The 20,447-nt window shown below is 37.9% G+C and overlaps 2 protein-coding genes and 2 long non-coding RNA genes across 4 annotated transcripts in view; 1 reads left to right on the forward strand and 3 right to left on the reverse strand.

The window, feature by feature from the left end:
- Positions 1-20,447, reverse strand: part of LOC134660854 (uncharacterized) — an 848,341-nt gene that overhangs the window by 305,338 nt on the left and 522,556 nt on the right. The gene's annotated exons all lie outside the window — the stretch shown is intronic.
- The window catches only part of LOC134660852 (uncharacterized), a 93,200-nt gene that overhangs the window by 46,332 nt on the left and 26,421 nt on the right, over positions 1-20,447 (reverse strand). The window lies entirely within an intron of this gene.
- On the reverse strand, positions 990-3,481 carry LOC134660989 (diamine acetyltransferase 1-like). The gene is made up of 4 exons (XM_063516878.1): positions 3,320-3,481; positions 2,746-2,797; positions 2,123-2,328; positions 990-1,196 (listed from the first exon to the last, which is right to left on the reverse strand). The coding sequence occupies exons 1-4, from the start codon at positions 3,416-3,418 to the stop codon at positions 1,026-1,028; spliced, it is 528 nt and encodes a 175-aa protein (XP_063372948.1). The 5' UTR covers positions 3,419-3,481; the 3' UTR covers positions 990-1,025.
- The window catches only part of LOC134660817 (transcription factor BCFI-like), a 54,047-nt gene continuing 44,311 nt past the window's right edge, over positions 10,712-20,447 (forward strand). The window contains exon 1 of the mRNA XM_063516629.1: positions 10,712-10,944. Coding sequence (XP_063372699.1) covers positions 10,902-10,944 — 43 coding nt within the window. The 5' untranslated portion in view covers positions 10,712-10,901. The remainder of the gene's footprint in view (positions 10,945-20,447) is intronic.

Raw genomic sequence — 20,447 nt, forward strand, 5'->3', positions numbered from 1 at the left:
ACAAATCTCATTATTAATATGCATTGCTACTTACATACCTAGGTATACTAAGTATATACCTACTAGTAGTTGGCATTTAGAACTTAAAGCTCTACAATGAGTCCACATCTTCAAAATAATTCAAGCGTGAAGAATTTAATAGTTGACACATGAGGTCTGAGGAATCGCAGTGTAGCCACGTAGTTTCTATAATTACCTACTTAAATAAAAAATCACAGCGAGAAAGCTCCGCCAAAGGGTGAAATCACATCTGTCAGCATCGAGCCGCATTTTGTATATGAGAAATCGCTCGTTAGTATGAAGATGCGTACGCATCGGAAAGCTGAAAGCATGCGTACGCGTCTTCATACTAACGAGCAATCTCATATATAAAATGCGGCTCGATGCTGACAGATGTGATTCCACCCAAAAGGACCGCGTTTTCATTTGTGTTCTCTACGGTAAGTACGTTCTCTTTAATAGTATGGTCACGTCGCCATCCGACTAGAACGCGGACATTGATAGTGCAGCTTGCAGCAGCGGTAAGGGTAGGTATGGTATTATATGCGTTTTATCGGCGAGGTGCTGAAAATTACCTGCACACCCGCATTCTTATAAAAATAAAGTTGGATACAGTTCATTTTGATTTTGAATACTTTGTCGCTTGGCAACGCTGCATACTGTATGTAACTAATTAAAAAAAATACAAAAGGGAAATAAGCCAACTTGCTTTGGTCCTAAAAATAGGTTCCAATTCATATAAGACACTAAGCGCCACTTGCCCTATCCCACTAACCCGGGGTTAACCGATTAAACCTGGAGCTACCATGGTTACCAGTATAATTTGACACTGGGTTAACGATTTAACAGGTTAACCCCGGGTTAGTGGGATGGTACAAGTGGCCCTAAATATGGTAGTCAAGGCCGATAAGGTGTGCCTTTCTTTCCTCTATACCCGCTGATAAGATATCTACACCTCGGTAGACCCCGGCCAAGAACTGGACCTCGTAGTGAAATTAGTATTGTAGTAGGTATTAATAGATACTTTAGCTTCCTGAAGCGAGAGCGTCGATGCAGTCGCGGTCCAGGCGCAGCGCCGTGCGACCCTCGGTGACGCGCAGATCGCGTGCACCCAGCCGGTTGTAGAACGCCAACGCGCTGGTGTTGCTCTTCAACACATGCCAGTCTATACGGTTCACGCCTTCGAGCACCGCCCGCTAGTAACCAAAAACAGATATTTATAATATTGTAATGTATAAATATCAGATAATCAGAGAGAGGGAGCCAGCCTAATATTTGTGTCTGTCAACTGACGACAACAGACAAAATGACGCTTTTCCACGTCGTGGCGAACTGCTTGTCTTGTTAACTCAATTGAAAAGCATTTGTTTGGAGCTGTAAAGGAAACTGCAGGTACAGTAGTGGATATATAGTGGACTACGCGTCAATCGTATATATCATTCTCAAACATAATTATGTCTCGCATAGGTATGTGTCGTGAACTGAGAGATTTGGAAAGTAATTCAGCAGCAGATACTTTGTTTCATCCGTTATATGCTATTGATGCTGACTGTACACTGAGCAGTCGTCAAGCAGTTCGTTATGTTCTCATTCGAGTTGCATTTCATCTATTGTTAATCTTAGTGAGCTGCCATTTACAACGCGGCATATACCTACTTCTTATTACCACACATAGGTACATATTTATACGTAAATAGAGAGGTTACAAAAGCTGTACATTGCCTGCTGTAAGTAAAGGCTCTCTTTATTCTCCAAAACCGATGATAAAGTTGCATTTTATCCGCAAGAGTGGCAAAGTAATTTGATGCAAATTTTGTTTCCTCATGTTGATGTTGCCTGATGGAATTGACTTTGAATGATATATATGTAAATGGGGTTCATTTGGATTTGATTTAAGTTAGTATTTTCCTCGAGTTAGTGTTGTGAAATAATTCTTGTATCACTCGGTAGCCAAGTTGGTTTCGCACTGGTGCCTTGAATCCCTCGCAACGCTCAAGCTACTTTACGAACCACTCGCTACGCTCATGGTTCAATTTTGGAATCCTTCGCTTGCTCGGGTATCACTAGGAGATAAAGAACAACTTTAATATTATCCCCTTGTAAAACAGATTATAACTATTACCCGACTAAGCTCCCGCATGAGCATAAGACCGATGCCCTGGCGGCGCGCCGCTGGCCGCACGAACAGATCCTCGATGTAAAAGGCGCGGCGAGACCAGCTTGAATACGCGCGGTTGCAGAGCGCCGACCCCAGCACTACGTCGCCTTTCTCGGCCAACAGCACGAAGAACCAGGGGTGTTCACTGTTGAAACCATCTTCCACCAGATCTGGAATACATAAAAACATTGGGTTACAGTTTACCCATCAAATGTTTGTTTTTAAATAACTGTCGGATAAACACTGGTTTTATATGAAGTAGAACTGCTGATGAACATTTTAAAATGACTATTTTGACGTAAGAATGTTTTGTGCAAAATTCTCTCTTTTTTAATATTTAATTACATACTTAATTAATTTACTATGTAATTATTAATTATTTTACCAGTCTAACTATTCGAAGAAGGTAATCTGTTAAGTATGTAGGGAGGTATGTAGGTGCATGGAAGTAAGTATATAGGTGTAAGGAGGAACACATTTACGAAACGAAAAGAAAGTTTGGATTAAATATGCCACCGAAGATTTGACATAACCTGAATGGTGGCCAGTGATTTTTTTACAGAATACATAGTATATTTTTTTCTTACCCGCCACTGTTAGTTTGGGACCGTCGGGAACTCCTTCATATACAGCCAATTCCTGAAATGATAAAATTTAATATCAATGTACAGTGTGACATAAAATAGTGCTTAGAAATAAGTTACCTCTCTAGCACTCACTGAGCTGAGCCACGTATCGACAAATTGACTGAACCTTAAAATAGTAAAATTATGTATAATATTATCTAATCAATAATGCATAGATAATTATAGATATTTCAATGGTTGTTACGATATAAAATGTACATATAATTCTTTAAATAAACATATCTTATCTTATACCTTTAAACGAGCAATTCTTGTATATTTATTTATTTATTTATATAGGTATATATATTGACGATCTCGGAAACGGCTCTAACGATTTCGATTAAATTTGCTATATGGGGGTTTTGGGGGCAAAAAGTCGATCTAGCTAGGTCCTATCTCTGGGAAAACGCGCATTTTTGAGTTTTGATATGTTTTCCGAGCAAAGCTCGGTCTCCCAGATATTATCTACTTATGTTATGAATAAACAGCGCAAGCAGAAGAGAAGCCGGAAAAGATGAGAAAAGTGACTCACTTGTATCATTTCATGGACAATCTTCATGTCTTCAGGACGCGCTAGGCGGATTGTTATTTCCACCGATTCCGGTTCAGAACTATCAGAGTGATCAGCCATGTTAAATACTGGTGCTGTAACGTTGCTAAGCGCACGTGCTGCACGCTGACATGGCAGGCGGTAACTAAAGTAACGTGACTAACGTAGCGATGGGCACGTCGAGTTATCTGATTCGAATAATTCGAATCAACCTACAGATGAGTTAATTCGAATCAAGACTATTGGCAATTCGAATCAACTCGACCACTAAACTCTGAGATAAAGGATAGAATCGGCAGTAGGTTGGTATCCGATCCGCTAACTCGGCGAATGAATCGCCAATTCGCCAACTCGCCGAGCCGAGTCAACGCTATCACACTGCTACTAAGGCCATTAAAAAATAAACCTTAATTCCGTAGCCCGAAGGCTCTTTTTACAACAACTGCCGCTTGATTCACCGTCTCAACTCGAGTTGGTACTATGACCATTTAAAATTAAACCTTAATTCCGTGACCCGAAGGTTTTTTTTACAACAACTGCCGCTTGATTTGCCATCCCAAGTATCCCAACTCGAGTTCATTCGAATCAGCGGCCGAATCAATTCGAATGATTCGAATTGAAAAAAGTGGACTCGTCACATCGCTACACTAACGTGTTGCGCCCGCGTGGCGGCTCCCTCCTCTCTTATACCGCGAGTCCGGACCATACCAGCCGCGACAGCGTTGCGCTAGGGTTAAGTGTACTATCAAAACCATTATCATACTGTAACGGTATCCCTAATATCGTTATTTTCGTACTTGCTTGCTAAAAGATATGCGATGAGTGCTAATTTTGACTATACAATAGCGCAATTGAAGGGTCCACGGAAAGAACATGTCTAGTCACATTTTTCGGAAAATGAGATTTTTATCTCAAAATGAAAAAGAGCTCTTAATGAACTATCAGTTATGTCTTTTGCTACCACTGTATAATAAATGTAACACAACTTTATTTTTAGTTAAATAATACCTGCCAGCCTATTATGGATAGCTTTATCCATCTTTATCCACGTGATAAAATAACTGTCACTGTTTAACACCGTGGGAAAGAAAGTGACGGACACCGTTTTATCACGCTGTCACGTAGACAAGAACGACCATCATATCCGTACTGGTCACGGATTACCATACGTTTTCACATTGTTCCAAATTTTAAAACCGCGATTACTCAAAATGTCACTAGTGTGACTAGACATGTTCTTTCCGTGGACCCTTCAATTGATATTACATTTGTTGTGAATGTACAAAAAATAACAAGTGGCTTGGTCATTCGATATTCGATTCAATAGGTTACAGATGTCATTATTGCACAATCATTTGCCATCACATTTTCTCAGAAAGGTTCGAATTTGTCATGCTACTCCAGTTAACCTCAGTACTTTTTGTACTGGGCCTGACTGAAATAGCATGACACGCTCGTGCGTTTTCGTGAAAATACGATGGTGAAGGATTATTCCCTACATCTGTACGGATATGATGGTCGTTCTTGTCTACGTGACAGCGTGATAAAACGGTGTCCGTCACTTTCTTTCCCACGGTGTTAAACAGTGACAGTTATTTTATCACGTGGATAAAGATGGATAAAGCTATGCATAATAGGCTGGCTGTACTTATTAAGTACCTGTTAACTACATCTAGGCGATTTCGCTACTGAATACAGCCAGTGAAATTGAATTGAAATTACATAAAGCTACATTATCGCTTTGACATCCGTTTTCTAGGATTTTGACTTCATGGACCTATCGATATTTTAAAAACTAAACGATATACGTTCCGTTCAAAACATATTACCTATGATTAAACGTTATCGAAATCCTTTTACACCAGTCCCTAAGCTATGTATATACTAAGTATAAGTACAATGTTTATACACGCTACGCTATTTATCAACTGCCAGACAGTAGACACCCAGTTAGACACCCTACATGAAGGGAAGTCTCCTAGACAAAGTAATAAAATAATGATAAAATAGAAGAAACTGAAACATATACCTAGGTAAAACCTATATATTTTAGATGAAATTAAAACCTATAGGTACCTAGCTACTTAGGTATTTAGTAACATATAATGCCCACATTAAATAGGATATTAGGAAGCTGCGTCTCTCTGCTAATAAATATAATATTAACACAGACAATATACAATCTAAATAATTCAATTTTAAGTCTTAGTGAGCCCCTCCTAAATTGTAAAATTTATTTTCTGACAAAATCTGACTAGGTAATCATGCAATTACTTAATAATATTCATAATTTTGTAACTTTATCCCACACGACACGAATGACATAATAACCAATAATAATATTCAAGGTCGTTGCTCCAGAATAGAACGTATTGCACAATTTATTGTAGCGATTTATTTGTGACGCGCTTGTATACTGCCATCTGTAGGAAACAGTCTAAACTAGTACGCTGCGTACCTTCACAAAGTACTTCAGTTCGCCTACTGATTTGATACGTTTCATAGTTTATGAGCTTGATTATAGATGGCAGCATTCGAGTTTTAAAAATCAGTTCTTCAAATTCATATCAGATCAGTTTTTAATATTCATGTGCCGGTCGTTTCTAGATAGAGTTTGTGCGGAAGGAGAAGAGTCGTGGAATGTATTGGGCCCCATACATTCCAAGACTCATCTCTTTCCGAATAGACTCTACTTATATGCATAAAACGGTCATACCTAATGCCCTGCAGAAAACTGAGACAGCCACAATGTCATTTAGTTGCTCTATCTTGTAGAGCACTCTATTACATACTACCCAAAAATGTAGAGTCTGTGCGGAATGAGAAGAGTCGTGGAGTGTATGGGGCCCAATACTTTCCACGACTCTTTTCTTTCCGAACAGACTCTACCATGGAAGCAAGAAATAAATGAATACTGAATACTTACAGAATCTTGACTTGTGACAACCGTCAATTCAAACGTACGTACAATTTTCAGTTGTCGTGCATTTCCCTCGTACTTGTCCGTACATGTATTGGCGCGGGCAAGCCCCACGATAACTAATTAACATGATTCAAATATGATTCTGATGTCTATGTACGTTCGAATTGGCCTCAGCGCCATAGATATATAATCGAGTCGGTCCGCCAACTCTAAAAAACGTGTAGAGGTAGATAGCTGGAGACCTCTGTCCCTTTCTTTCCGTGGGGTTATTATTAAGTGTAGGTAATGTTGCCAAACATGCTAGCATATTCATGAATATCAATGTCATTATTAAAGATTTTTGCATTGTAATTTATTAATTCACTTTATAAATAATATTAAGTAACATTAAGTGAAAATTGTTGGACCTACAAATGCGTTTGTAAAATGACGACGCCGTTTGTAAAATTGCCGAAGTCAAATTGTAAAAAGTCCGCATTTTGTAAAATACCTTATGACATTAAAAGCGCCGCGCGCGCCGTTTGCAATTTTTCCCGCGGCATTTTGGTCGAATTCGTTCTTTAACCACTCACATGATTCCAGCAACTAGAGTTTCAAGATTGCGCACCTCTAAAATGATCGTCGCAACTCGAGTTGCAAAAGGAGTGTATGCGGTTTTTTATTTATTATCTGTGAAGGGCTGCACAGATACGGTATAAACAATTTTTAAAACACAGACTACCAACGTGACAATATTTAAAAAATGTTTCAATCATATAGACACAACCACAGTATTTCTTATCTATTTTACTTTGCAAGTTGTTCAGGAAGTGCGATGTGTAAAAAGTTGCTGCGTGTTTTAAAATGCCTCAAGTATTCAAATTTAGATATTTCTATTAGTAATGTATATTAAACTACTCCGCGTTTATTGGTCTATTAGTTTAAAACTATATTTTAGACCTACTTAATATTGATGACCAAATAATATCACTTCAAAACAATAGTTCTGTAGATTCTTGACGTGTTTCTTATTTGAATGCCCTACATTTCTAAGATTACTAAATATATCTTGAGCAACCAATAGACATTAAATAGTTCGATTATTAAGTTACATTAATAAACCATAGAATGTATTAAATCACTGTGTATTACACAGGATTAGCGATCAAAACATGTGACGGTAAATTGTAAGTACAAACCCGGCAACTGTGGTTGCTTAAAGCATTTCTGCATATCGTAAGGCATGTAGTGTACTAGACGCGTTGCATACGCGTTTTGGGATTTTTTTTACTACTTACTTATAATTTGTATTTACTAATATTTCTTTGCTATTTACATTGAATAAACTAAATAATTATACGATTAAATAAATAATTAATTAGGTATTACAATTTTAAAGTTCCTATTTCTGTTGAACATCTGCACCGTGCGCTGTTGTGTCTCCACCCTAAATGGGTAGCCATCTTTATTTTTGAGATGGAAGAAGTCAGTTTACCGGCTTATTTACGTTTGTAATCAGTATAATTTTATGTGTTAATAGTTATTATTGGTTTATTGTGCTTAATATGTTGTGAAGTGTGTGTTATGGTGGATGTATTAAACGTGTTAGTGTAGTTATAAGTTAGTTCGGTTGTTGGTGATCGGCAATTATAAAAACACCAAAATTTAGTAGGTACGTAGATACTCTTTTGTTATTTTAAGTTACATAGCTACTATCATCGTTATAATTGCATAAGTTATGCATTTTATTTCAAGATTATTAGTGTCTTAAACTGTTTTTTACTATATTTTAGTACTTCAGTGTCTAAATTAGCCACAAAAAAATCATGAACATAATATATAGTTTCACAGCAGATTGAGCAATTCGAAAGTTTCTTATCGGAATTTGAATTAGTTTTACTCGGCAATTTCATAGGTGAGCTATCAAGATGTTTAGTACCAATTAAAAGCTTATTAAGTCTTCTTTAAATTGAATACAAAAAAAAGATACGTTATCGATTTAGATTTTTAATTAAAAATAGTTTTCTACTATAACGCGGACATTATTTCATTGGGTCAACTTTGTGAATTTTTAATAATTATTTTTATTATAACAGCACAATGCTATAGTGGTAAAATAAATTCTTTGTTTCTTTATCATTAAAAAACCAAAATAATCGTTGCAAATGCTTTAGCAGAAGTAAAGTTATCGATTTTTGAAAATATCATGACACTGTGCCGTCGTATCTGCGAAATGGCAGAGCAGTTCAGGGCACCTTTTGTTAAAATCGGAATCATGTGAGTGGTTAATTTACCATGCGTGGCGCTACTCATCTAAACTATAAAAAACTGGTACTGGTTGACTGGTAGAGAATGCCATTTGGCATTAAGTCCGCCATTTGTACATTGTTGTATATATTTTGTGCAATAAAGTTTAAATAAATAAATAAAAACGCTGGAGTGTCCATCAAATCTGGAGTTCTTCGGACTTATTATGAGCGCGTGGGGCGGAGGAGGCTTTTGAATCTTGGTGGCCCCGGCGCTGAAAAAACAGCCTTTCCACCCTCGCGTGATGAAGCACGATCACAAGCGACTCCGCAGCTTCGGCGAATAGTCTCAGCCTCTAGCCTTGCTCGTTCCCGTGCTTCGTCAGAGCGGGTGAGGGCTGCTCTTCCTGCCTCCGCTCCTGCAATTGCTCTCTAGGGGTAGGACAGACAAGGCCACGTGGATAGTGGCGTGCTCTGATTTGGTTTTGGGTGAGACCTTGAGATTTTGGTGTGGTGGTGACGGATGATTGTGTGGTATAAAAGTTAATACCCATAAATTGATAAAACAGCAAACCATGGTCACTCTCAGACAACCATCACCTTTCTGTTGACACTATTGAGCGCACTAACAATTTGCCATCGGCTATTTGCATAACGTTTCACGTTTGTAAAATGACGACGCCGTTTGTAAAATGCCGTATCTTACAATTTGACTGCGACATACATACTATTTAAATAGAAGATAACTTTCTATAAAAGTCCAAATATATCAAAAAGATATATTTGGACTTTTATAGAAAAGATTCTTGAGAAAAATACTGAAATAATTTATACCAAAACCAACTTTACTCTCGTGGGTGAATTACTGTGAATTAAGAAAAAAAAATTGAAATATCTGTATTTTTTTAAGGACCTAACAAAGTTGTCTTTATGAATAAGAGCTGGGAAGGTAACATAGTTAGAGTCTGTGCGGAAAGAGAAGGGTCGCGAAATGTATGGGGCCAATACATTCTACGATTCTTCTCCGCTGTCCGTCCGTCCGTCCGTCCGTCCGTCTGTCACCAGGCTGTATCTCACGAACCGTGATAGCTAGACAGTTGAAATGTTCACAGATGATGTATTTCTGTTGCCGCTATAACAACAAATACTAAAAACAGAATAAAATAAAGATTTAAGTGGAGCTCCCATACAACAAACGTGATTTTTGATCGAAGTTAAGCAACGTCGGGCGGGGTCAGTACTTGGATGGGTGACCGTTTTTTTGCTTGTTTTGCTCTATTTTTTGTTGATGGTGCGGAACCCTCCGTGCGCGAGTCCGACTCGCACTTGGCCGGTTTTTACCCCTATCGATTGGCTCGATTGCCCTATTTGGGTTTCCCCACATGGGTCCTACTGGAAACTAAGCTTAAATATTAGGACGGTTTAGAAAATTGTCTAACTGGGTAATTAAGTACGAGTGAAATAAATAATACTCTTTCATGTAGGTAGTTGACAGTTTTCAAGAGGATTTACTAAGACGACAATATTAATTAAAATCCATGTTAAACGGATTTTTAACAAATAATCTTTTTACCGTTGAATTATTGTTACAATGTTGTTCTAATGAAAATAAGTACAGGCCTTTAAAAATGACCCGCATACAAAAACAGCCTGAAAAAAGACACGCAAGATATATACGATACTATAATATTTCTATATGCTATTGTTAAGTTTCTATAAAGTAAGTATAAGTTTACCTAGAATATGTAAGTATTTGAGTTTCAAATGTGATCGAAGTTCAAGCCTTAATTCACGAAGAACTAGGTGACAATATCAATAACACATATTTCAATCATCGTCGAGTTGCTTCCATTTTGCGTTGGTAGGTACTGACACAATTAATTGACGCTGAGTTGTCAATGCTCGTATTTTAGGAAATTCACCACTTGTCGTATTATTTTTTAATACTTATTTTTCTGCACATATGATGCTTATCTACCATAAGTATACTTATCTACAATTTTTTTTACGAAGGAGAAACAACTTCGAGTACATGTTTTGGGTAGGAGAAGAATTGGTCGGGGTTGGAGTCAGGGTGTCATGGAGCGGCATTTGTCAGCAGACGGAGGACCGCGGGTCAGGCGAGTCGACGACGTCTTCGGTTGCGTCAGCGCGGCGGGCGGCCGCGCGGCGCGAGGGGCGCGCGCGCTGGCGCGGCGGCACTGCGCGGCGCTCGGCGAGGACTCGCGCGCTAACGACCGCCGCGCGCACGCGCCGATCCACGTCCCGCGGCCGCGACACTCGTCTCTTCTGCAGAGCGATGTGCTCCACAGTCAGCAACATACAGACGGACGCCTGTCTCGTCCGGTGATGCTGCACTCGGATCTTACAAACCTACTCATTCCCTTCACCGAGATAACGATCGTCTTTCGTGCAGATGGAGACCATTATGACGACCACTAAGCACGAATATCACTTCGGTAAGTTTAATTTGACAATTATAAACTTTTTATTCTGCAGTGGCTCTCTATTTATACTAAAAGGAGCATCCCCTTTGTTGTCCACCAGTCTCCCTAAACATTCATACCAATAGAGAAAACATTAAAAGCGATTGTTGAAATATTTTGTTAAATATGATAAAGTTTATACAGCATTAAGAAAAATATATCACGGAGGAAGCTACACTCTTTAGAGGACTACTGAGTCTCATTGGAGCGTAGCGAATTCGTAGCACCCCTGCCTGTGCTACGATAGTTCTACGGTAAGTTTATTCGTTAGGAGATAGCGGGCTATTTTTTTTTCTTGAATCTGTTTTTACATCCCAGATACTAAGATGACAGTTCGATTCCCCAATCTATTACCGCATCCAGCTGTTTTAATAAAGTGACCATCCGAGAGCCAATTATTTTAGTATCTAGACGAGGACATAAAAATCAGATAGATAGTTCATCTAGTTTTCATTATCTACCACTAAAATTACAGTAAGAAAATATTTAAATGTCTCTCTACTTTACCATAGTTACAATTAATGGGTACATATCAATTAACAAACAATGTTACAAATGCAATGGTTTATGTAAATTTGACTAAAGATAACGCATATAATGTAGACCAGTATTCCCTATCAATACACATACGAATTATGAAAAAATTAAGAACAATTATCTTTTTGTTAAATAACATTAGGTAGATACCTAAGACGAATCTCCGATAAGAAAATAACCGTAGGTATAACCTTAGGTTATACGTACCAGTGGCAATGTGGTTTAAGTGGTACTATTTAGTAAAGTGCGTATTTAATACATGCACTCTATGAACATTTCATACATCCACTATCTACCTGAACCGTCCAAATTTGAACAAATCCAAAAAAATACCGCATTTGTAACGTTTCCTCGATCAGAGATAAATCAACATGACTTAACTCGAAAACGCGACAAGAACTAGATAATACTTATACAATAATATCATTTTTATAAATATATCATCACCACGACAAATTTTACAAGACGAGAAACCGCCTACATTACAAATTGCAGTTTATTTAGGGGGCATTGAGGATTTTTTGAGATCTTTCAAATTCTGTATTTAGAGTAATAATACGTTTGATTTCTTAAATAACACACAATTTGATTTATAATTTTTATTGAGAGTAGTAATGAAGACGGGGCCCGAATCTTTATATTAAAACTAACCAACTCCCCCCCCCCCTACGTGAGATTCGGCTAGATCCCCCCCCCCCAGAAGCCTTCGCGTAATTAATGGACGCCCCCTTACATAACTTAAGCTCTTGAGTAGTTGACGGATCTTCTCTAGGGGGTAATTGCACAAAAGATCCCTATGGGTCGAAGTGTATCCGCAAGGGCCCCCGAAAACAATAAGATAAGATAAGATACATAACTTTAAGAATTAACCGTGAGTACGATTACTCTTCAAGTCAAATAGGGGAGTGAGGGGGACATGCAGATTTAGCAATTAGGTTTACGTCTATCCTGATATACATGTCCCTATGTATAACCAAATATTCTGATTAGACCCATATCCTCATAAAGGACTACTCCTTTTCTATCGACCTGAGTGATAAAGCTTATCTACAGTATACTGAGGAGAAAGTGTTGTCTTCAGAAGAACGTTTAGTTTAATAATCTGTGTATATGGTCCTAATATGGTCTTATGACTTTGCTAGTGAAAAATTAATGAATTAATTCAAGAAAATTCAATGATGATTTCAACAAGATAATAAAATCGTTACACGTATAACTCCACGAGATGCTATATTCAATCACTCTATAGCAGGGTCTCTTAAAGTGGGGTCCACGGACCCCGTCCGTAGCATGTTTATCAGGGGTCCGCAGTAGTCAGTTACTGTAAACATACTTATTAGAAAATCTTATAGTATCTACTCGTAAACTTGACGAGACCTAAGTGTTCTTTTCCTTAAATATAATTTTGAAAGTGGTCCGTGACTGCAAAAAGTTTAAGAAACCCTTTTCTATGTGCTCGACATACTAATGCCCAATAGATGACACCCTGCTGTCACCTCTATTGACAATGACTTAAGTTTCAAGATGACATGTAATGGGACCGCGTCGAGCACGCAAGTAATAAAGACATTTATTTATTAATGCTTGTTAAAATATCTACAAACGCGAAAAATGGCTCCCTTAATCAACTAAGTACCTGACTACGACCGATTTTGTATTTTACCGTTTCGCGGCTTAGCTACCAAACACACATTGAACAAAATTACGTGAAATGTGTCAAGTAGAAATGCTGCTAAAATTAAATACTTAATGTACATTTTAAAAATTAGACGGATATTTCATATCTAGGTTTGCCTTTGCCAACGAGTTGAAAACAGTATTTTCATTTGAAATTATTTAGCTCTTTCTTAAAAGTTACACTTCGGTTGAACTGAAAGAGCAGTGAGCACGAAAACACAATTCATTGTTTGCATCGAAGTCTAGGTTTATTGCGAGTAGGTTTTAACGGGCGTGCGACTTTAGTGCCTGCGCGGGAGTGTGCTGGCCGGAGGGCCGCAAGCGCCTCGCCCCCGCGCGGCGACCTCTGCGCTGCGCTCGAGCCGCAAGGTCGAAGTTTGCTCGTCGTAGCTCCCAGCCCTTACTTACTTCTACCTTACTGGTTCTTATCGCTCTACACTCGCATACTATTTTTATATCCTGTGCACTAGTTCGAGTTCACGACATCTACCTCGCTTTTCTAATAGTGTGGGATGGAATATTTGCCCTACAGTTTTGAACAACCTTAACAAAGTCGAGAATAATAAAGTCGGTAAAGGCGGCTTCATCTAGAGTCGATACGAAGCAAGCGTGGTAGCATTTTATCATCCGGCGATTAGATAAAGCGAAATCGCTCAAACTCAGTGAACGGCAGTAGGCTCGCGCGCGCCCTGCTCGCATCGCGCGCCTCGTGTGAGCAGCCACTCGCGTCGGGTGCAACAGCCACAGGTGCCGCTGAAAGAGTGGTACACCTGTCATTACAATTCATGCCTTCCTGACTATGGGCCAACACTATGTGATTGATATGTTGGGCCGAGAAGGCAGAGCGCGCGCAGCGGAGACGACCGCGCGCCAGGCACAAGCTTCCTTGTTATTGTTAGCGAATGTTGACCGCGCGAGTGCCGCTGACCCGGTTTCTGCCGCACTACCAGGCGCAAACGCTAACTACACTCCCGGTCTACGTCAAAAACTGCATAGAAAATGCACTTACAAGTTTTTGTTACTGTAATAGGTACCTACTTCGCAACATAAACATAACCTTACAATGGTTAATGTGATTAGGTACCTAATACCTAGTACAGACGAGAGCAAGGAATACAGTTGTCAATTATGTAAGTCAATACTTAGTGCACCTAACAGTTTTCGCATGGCGCATTTCTATAACACGTGTACTAAAGTTTAAAAAAATACGCACGCAGTTTAACAGTGGACACTGGTACTGGTAAGTAGGTAATCAGTTACCTATGGCCACCGAAGCAGCTCCAAGCGAAAGTATTATTTTTAATTTTTATTGTTCGTGAATACTAGCAACGCTGAAGAACGCTGGCAATAAATTGAATTTGAAGTAGCTGGTCGAGCGCGGCTCCGCGCGGGCGCTGCGCCCGCTTCCGGTTACTACCGATAACAAAATAAATTAATAGCTTATTTAAAAAAATACTTAATCAATATACTCGTTTGTTATTTTCATTGTGCTTAGCATGGTAGCCCGATGACGTACTCCGCAAAATTAACACTATCTCCTTAGGCACCACAAACACAAACAACGACATAATAGGTACCTACTAAGGTTTCATAATTATAGACCTCATTTTTATATTCTTTATCTTACGTAAAATTTGCCGGAATCACAATTTCTATTTGTTTAAGCTAAACCTGTCATGAATAGCGTCTCGATAAGATCAATTTTCATGTCTCAAAAATATTTAAGTAAGCATTGGCAGGATGTACTAATAACTTACAATTATTGTAAGTTATTTGGCGACGACTGTAGACACACCGTACATCTCTTTATCTCTTTTATCTTTTTTTGTTACCTGCAATGACAAGAATATAATACAAATAAATATTTCACCTAGCAAACATTTCGATGCTGTTTGATATAAATACTAAATAGTTCCAATACTCTTTTTATTCGTATAGTTAGGTTGAGAAATAAGTGGTTTTTAAACATTAAATAGTTGATGAGAGCGGACTGGCGTGGGGCGGGAGCCGACGTTGCGGCGGCGATAAGCGGCGCTCGCGCTGACCCCGGAGATCACCCGCCTAACACCCGCGACCGCGCCCGCGCCCGGGCCTCTCTCCTCTACCCGACCCCTCTCGCTCATCAACATTAAATTAAATTACTGTTTCATATTAACCTACGATTTAATGAATGATTTTATTTTTATCCAAGTACGGTTTAATATATTATATAATTATGTTTTTATACTTAGTTAATAAAATGAACGCGGTCATAAACGAGTCATATCTTATTAATATTTCAAACGATCTACGTATAATGTGTTGAGCATCATCACGCACGGGAGGAGCATGCACGCCCGGCAGCGCTGCCGAAGAACGTGCCAGCGGCTGCGTACGGCGCGGTTTCTACATCGACGGCGTGTAAGAACGTGACGTCGATCTCGGTTATCGATCGGACGCTGGAATTGCGACACGCGCGCTGCAACTGCACGTTCTGTTTTGCGCTTATGAATTTCAGTACATTTTATAACATACTTGCATCGGCAGTGAGAAGCAACACTCGTTACAAAGGTAGCTATTTACATAGCATTACCAATACCGGATCTTGTGTCGACCAAGATCGATAAATCTTTGACATTAATCTTTCCTGTACGAAGCGAAGACATGAAGACCAAAGCTCAAAGAGTGTGGCCCAATGTCTTCTAGATGGAGTGTTGAAGTATGGCTCTTTTAAAAACTATATTTTTAAATAAATAAAAGAAAACGGAAGAAACCATGACTTTCTAAATATAACCACAGAATAAATAATAGTACTAGGTACAGAAGACTCACTCTCTAACAAATCGCGTCTATTACGATCAGCACAGATATGGCCGCTAGGTGGCAACAGCGCCACGCGCGGCTTATGGCTTTCCCCAAAATTGGGGTGGAACGGATGTACTTTTAGCTACCTGTAGCAAAGCGACGAAATCGCGGAGAGAGCCACGCCTGATATAACAACAGTCTATTAAACATTTTTAATACTTTGGATAGGTAAGTACGTGGTAGATACCTACTCCGCAAGCTCGGGTAAATCTACAATAATGAATGTGCTGGGAAATAGATAAAGAACAGTCAAGGTAAGATACCCACTTGCTGGGCAAACCGTACCAGTATCACTTTCACTCTGTTGAAAATTACTGATGTCGTTGATGATTAGAATCTCCTAACAGATTCGATTAACTTACGTTCGAATATCACTATCGGCGTAAGGACAGAACGCAGAGATTTACACCGATTTTAATTACACAAAAGATTTATCTTAATTATTATCTTGTGTCGCCAATCTAACTCGCGCACCCAGCAGTGCGTCAAGAAATAAACGTTGTGTTGACGCCAACGCGGCTGGCGGTCGACTGCTCGCGTAAACGATATTAATTAATTTATGCAGTCTAGGTTTAAATTCCATTTTATAATTGTATTTTATTATATCTGTATTAAAAATTCAACAATCAATTGGAGAGTTTGGATGTCATCTGAATACCTACTGAACTTCTACTGAAGTCTAATCAAGTAATCACGGATATATCAATAGTTACTCGTGATTCGATCTAAGCAGACTACTTATTTATTGCAAAGAGGTAGGTACCGACTGACACCTGCCATAATATTGCTCACACAAGTTATCCACGCGGGGGATGACCCGTCACTTGCCAGGAGCCAAGAAGGGCTCCTGATGCGAAATGGTACAGTCGACAGAAGTACCTATAGATACCTATGTATGTTGTACTTGTAGATATCTGTGTTGATTTTAGTGGAAATAAATGAAGCCTTAGTTTCTGGGTGCATCAAAATCACGTTTGTATCACTAAATATGTATTAGTATGAATGAATGTGCCTTTGGTATGAAACTCTATACTCAAGTATAAGTACCTTACATATTAAGATTACTTTTAGTTTTTAATCTATCACGTGTTTGCTAATAATCGTATATGTAGTTACAGAAAATGACCATTGTTAAAAACAATAACATGTCGTTGTAATAAGGTTAAAGATAGTTAGTTAACTGAGACCACGAGGGTATCTACTAATTAATCTCCCTTCCTAATAAATAAAAAATTGGTTTATTTAGTTAACCTTTGGTATGCTTTAATACTGATCAGTGCATCCCAACATTCAACTTTATTTGTTTTACGAGGGGGCAAAGTTGTTGTTTACCCTAGTACCAACCAATACAGGGTGCCATTTGAGTCGTGATCAGTAATATGTTTTTCTAACTCTATAAACAACGACCAATTTAATGCCCCTACTCTTACTAAAATCAGACAAGATTTTTTTTATCTTTTTGTTTAGTTTTTGTCATTTATTTTACTTTTACAAGTGGCAATGTGGTATTTAAACAGCTTTGTAAGATATTTCAAATGAAAAATTAAGTAAATTTTATTTCTAACTGGGACAAATGACAAAATTGATGTCAATGACAGTTCCGATTGAAAGAGGCGATTCAATTTACTAATTTAAATATCTTAATAAGCCGTTGTAATATCCTAAATTCACTTATAAAAGTAAAATAAATGACAAAAAATAAACAAAAAATAAAAAAAATCTTGTCTGATTTAAGTAAAAGTGGCGGCATTAAATTGCTCGTTGTTTATGGAGTTAGAAAAACATATAACTGATCACGACTCAAATGGCACCCAGTATACTCGAGTACTTACCTACCTAAGCGAAAGATTTCAAAATTAATTAAATCTTGAGCGTTGCGAGGATTAAATTTCAAGGCACCAAGGATAAACGAATTTTACTGTAGAATTTTACATAAAATGTTCACCAAGCGACTGCGAGAAAAATACTAAGTATACAGAAAAAACATAAACTCAGTTTCAGCTACAATACTACTCGTACCTATACGAGGGTACACCTGTAACTATAGGTAAAAATAAAATATGTAAAAGATATTTTTCATAATTTTAATTACTTAAGTCAATAAAATTATCAATCAATGAAATACAATCAATTATTTTATGGGTAATGTATTACATATTACACATTATATAATGTACATATTTCGAATTTATAAACTTATTGACTTTTAAGGGTAAAAAAGCGATTTAGTCCCCTTTTTTTCGTAGCTGTCCTGTAATATAAACGAAAATTGTACGATTTAGTTTTTTTGACATAGGTATCTTAATTATCTTCGTTTAACTACCGAATCGGTTGACCAAAAATATGTAAAGTCTAAGAGATATTTAATAATTTCCTTGGTATAAGAGTATATCGAGGAGTTTATGACATGAATTTCCTTTACCTAGGTACCTATAATCGTATTTTACAAATGCCCCACAGCTATATTCGAACTTCAAGATACGTCAAATATTAGATATCGAAACGATATGGATTGGATATGTCAGTGTCAAACAAGTGTCAAAAGCGACGTTTCTTCAAACAAAAACGTCACTTTTGACACTTGTTTGACACTGACATATCTTGGTTATACCTAATAAATATCTCTAGTTCAAAATCCGAATCGGGCCCCCATCCATACTATGAGGATGGGCCATAAATATAGGAACTGAACATTTCTTTATCAGTTTTTTATCACCTTCTGACTGCCGTATTCGAACTTCAAGATATTCACAAGATACGACACGTTACCCATTATCCATTCTAGATACGTTATAGTTTAGATTTCAACTAGTTCTCTTTTGCAGCGCAATTCGGGCAACAAATGTCACTTTTACGTTAGATATCTATTAGATGTGAATTGGATCTCTAAGCCATATCTTGTGGAAATCGTTCAAGAGTATCTCCACAATCGCGCAAATGTCATATTTGACAGGTTAGATCTTAAACATATCGTTATCGTATCTTGGTGATGTCTAGAAGATATCTAACAGATGTCTATTTCAAAATCCGAATCGGGCCATGAGTTGTTAATCACATATATGTTACGCCATCACTTGACAATGGAGAGGCATTTTACAATTACATCAAAAGGCGACAAAATGCCCGTGGCGGTGATGTAATAGTACATTACGATACAAGTGCCAAAAATAGGAAATTACCTATTCGCACATGTGTCGTACAATGCTTTTCAGTACATACGACCCTTTAAATTTTTGACACATACACTAGGCTCTAGTGCGGAAAAGTAGCACTATACTGTAAACTGTATTTAAAATCTACCCTGTTGCCATGTTAATGAGTAACTTTCCACAAAGCGAGAAACGTGAGGCGACATCGGGGGCGAGCTCCGAGGAGGGGGGGGGGGGGGACGGTGCTGATAACGGCTGGACTGGCGACCTCCGGCCTCGCATTTAAAAATATTTATATCTGTCATTATTTAAACACGAGCGACCTCCCTCCCCTCACTGCACTACACCGAATAATCGGCCCTTACAAGCACCCTGCACAAGGACTCATTGTCGCACTTATCTTATTAATGATCTACGCTGTTCTATACATTGTACATGATTATCAATTTATCATAGATCAGGATTCAATATTTTCAACGATTATTATACCTTTTACCTATAATAATGGTACGGTTAATTTATCTAAATACGATTAATAATTAGGTAGGTAAATGTATAAAAAATAACGTCTAACTGAAATAATATTTTAAATAGACTTCTATTCAAAAATATTTTATGATTAGGTAGGTACCTACTTGAAACTGATATAAAACATTTATTTTAAAATACCTACGCCTTATATATTTTATATACACACCAACAATAATATGAGACTATGAGTGTATTTTTTTTCTATTGCTGTGGTCTATGTGTACCTAGGTAAGTACCTACGTCATTAATTTGAATGAATAAATTGGTATGGCAGAAAATAAAATCATGAATTTAAATATTAATATATTCTAAGATTTTTTAACCCGACAGTGTGGCCATAATACCCTTTCATAATACCCCAGACTTAATTCTAATAAACTGACCTTTAAATCTCAATTGTTTGTATATATTTAAATTTTCGGTGTAACTATGCTTCTAGTTTTGAAATGTGTGTTGTGATTAATTCTCTACTAATAATAAAATAGAAAACACGTAATGGAGGACCAACTCCATTGGCTATTCTCTATTCTTTTAAGGTACAATTAACACGGTCAGTGCCGATGACGTGTGACTTATGGCATTTTCGTTAGTGCATTAGTCATTTGGGTGAGTAGGTTGGTAAATGCGGGCATGGAAAACCAGACCTAGGGAGCGAGTACATATGCGTCCGTTTCCGGTAAGTCTGCAACTTTAATATACCATTGTTTGCGGCAACAATTATGCTACTAACAATAAGAT

The sequence above is a fragment of the Cydia amplana genome, chromosome Z, assembly GCF_948474715.1.
Source record: "Cydia amplana chromosome Z, ilCydAmpl1.1, whole genome shotgun sequence".
NCBI classification, from domain to species: domain Eukaryota; kingdom Metazoa; phylum Arthropoda; class Insecta; order Lepidoptera; family Tortricidae; genus Cydia; species Cydia amplana.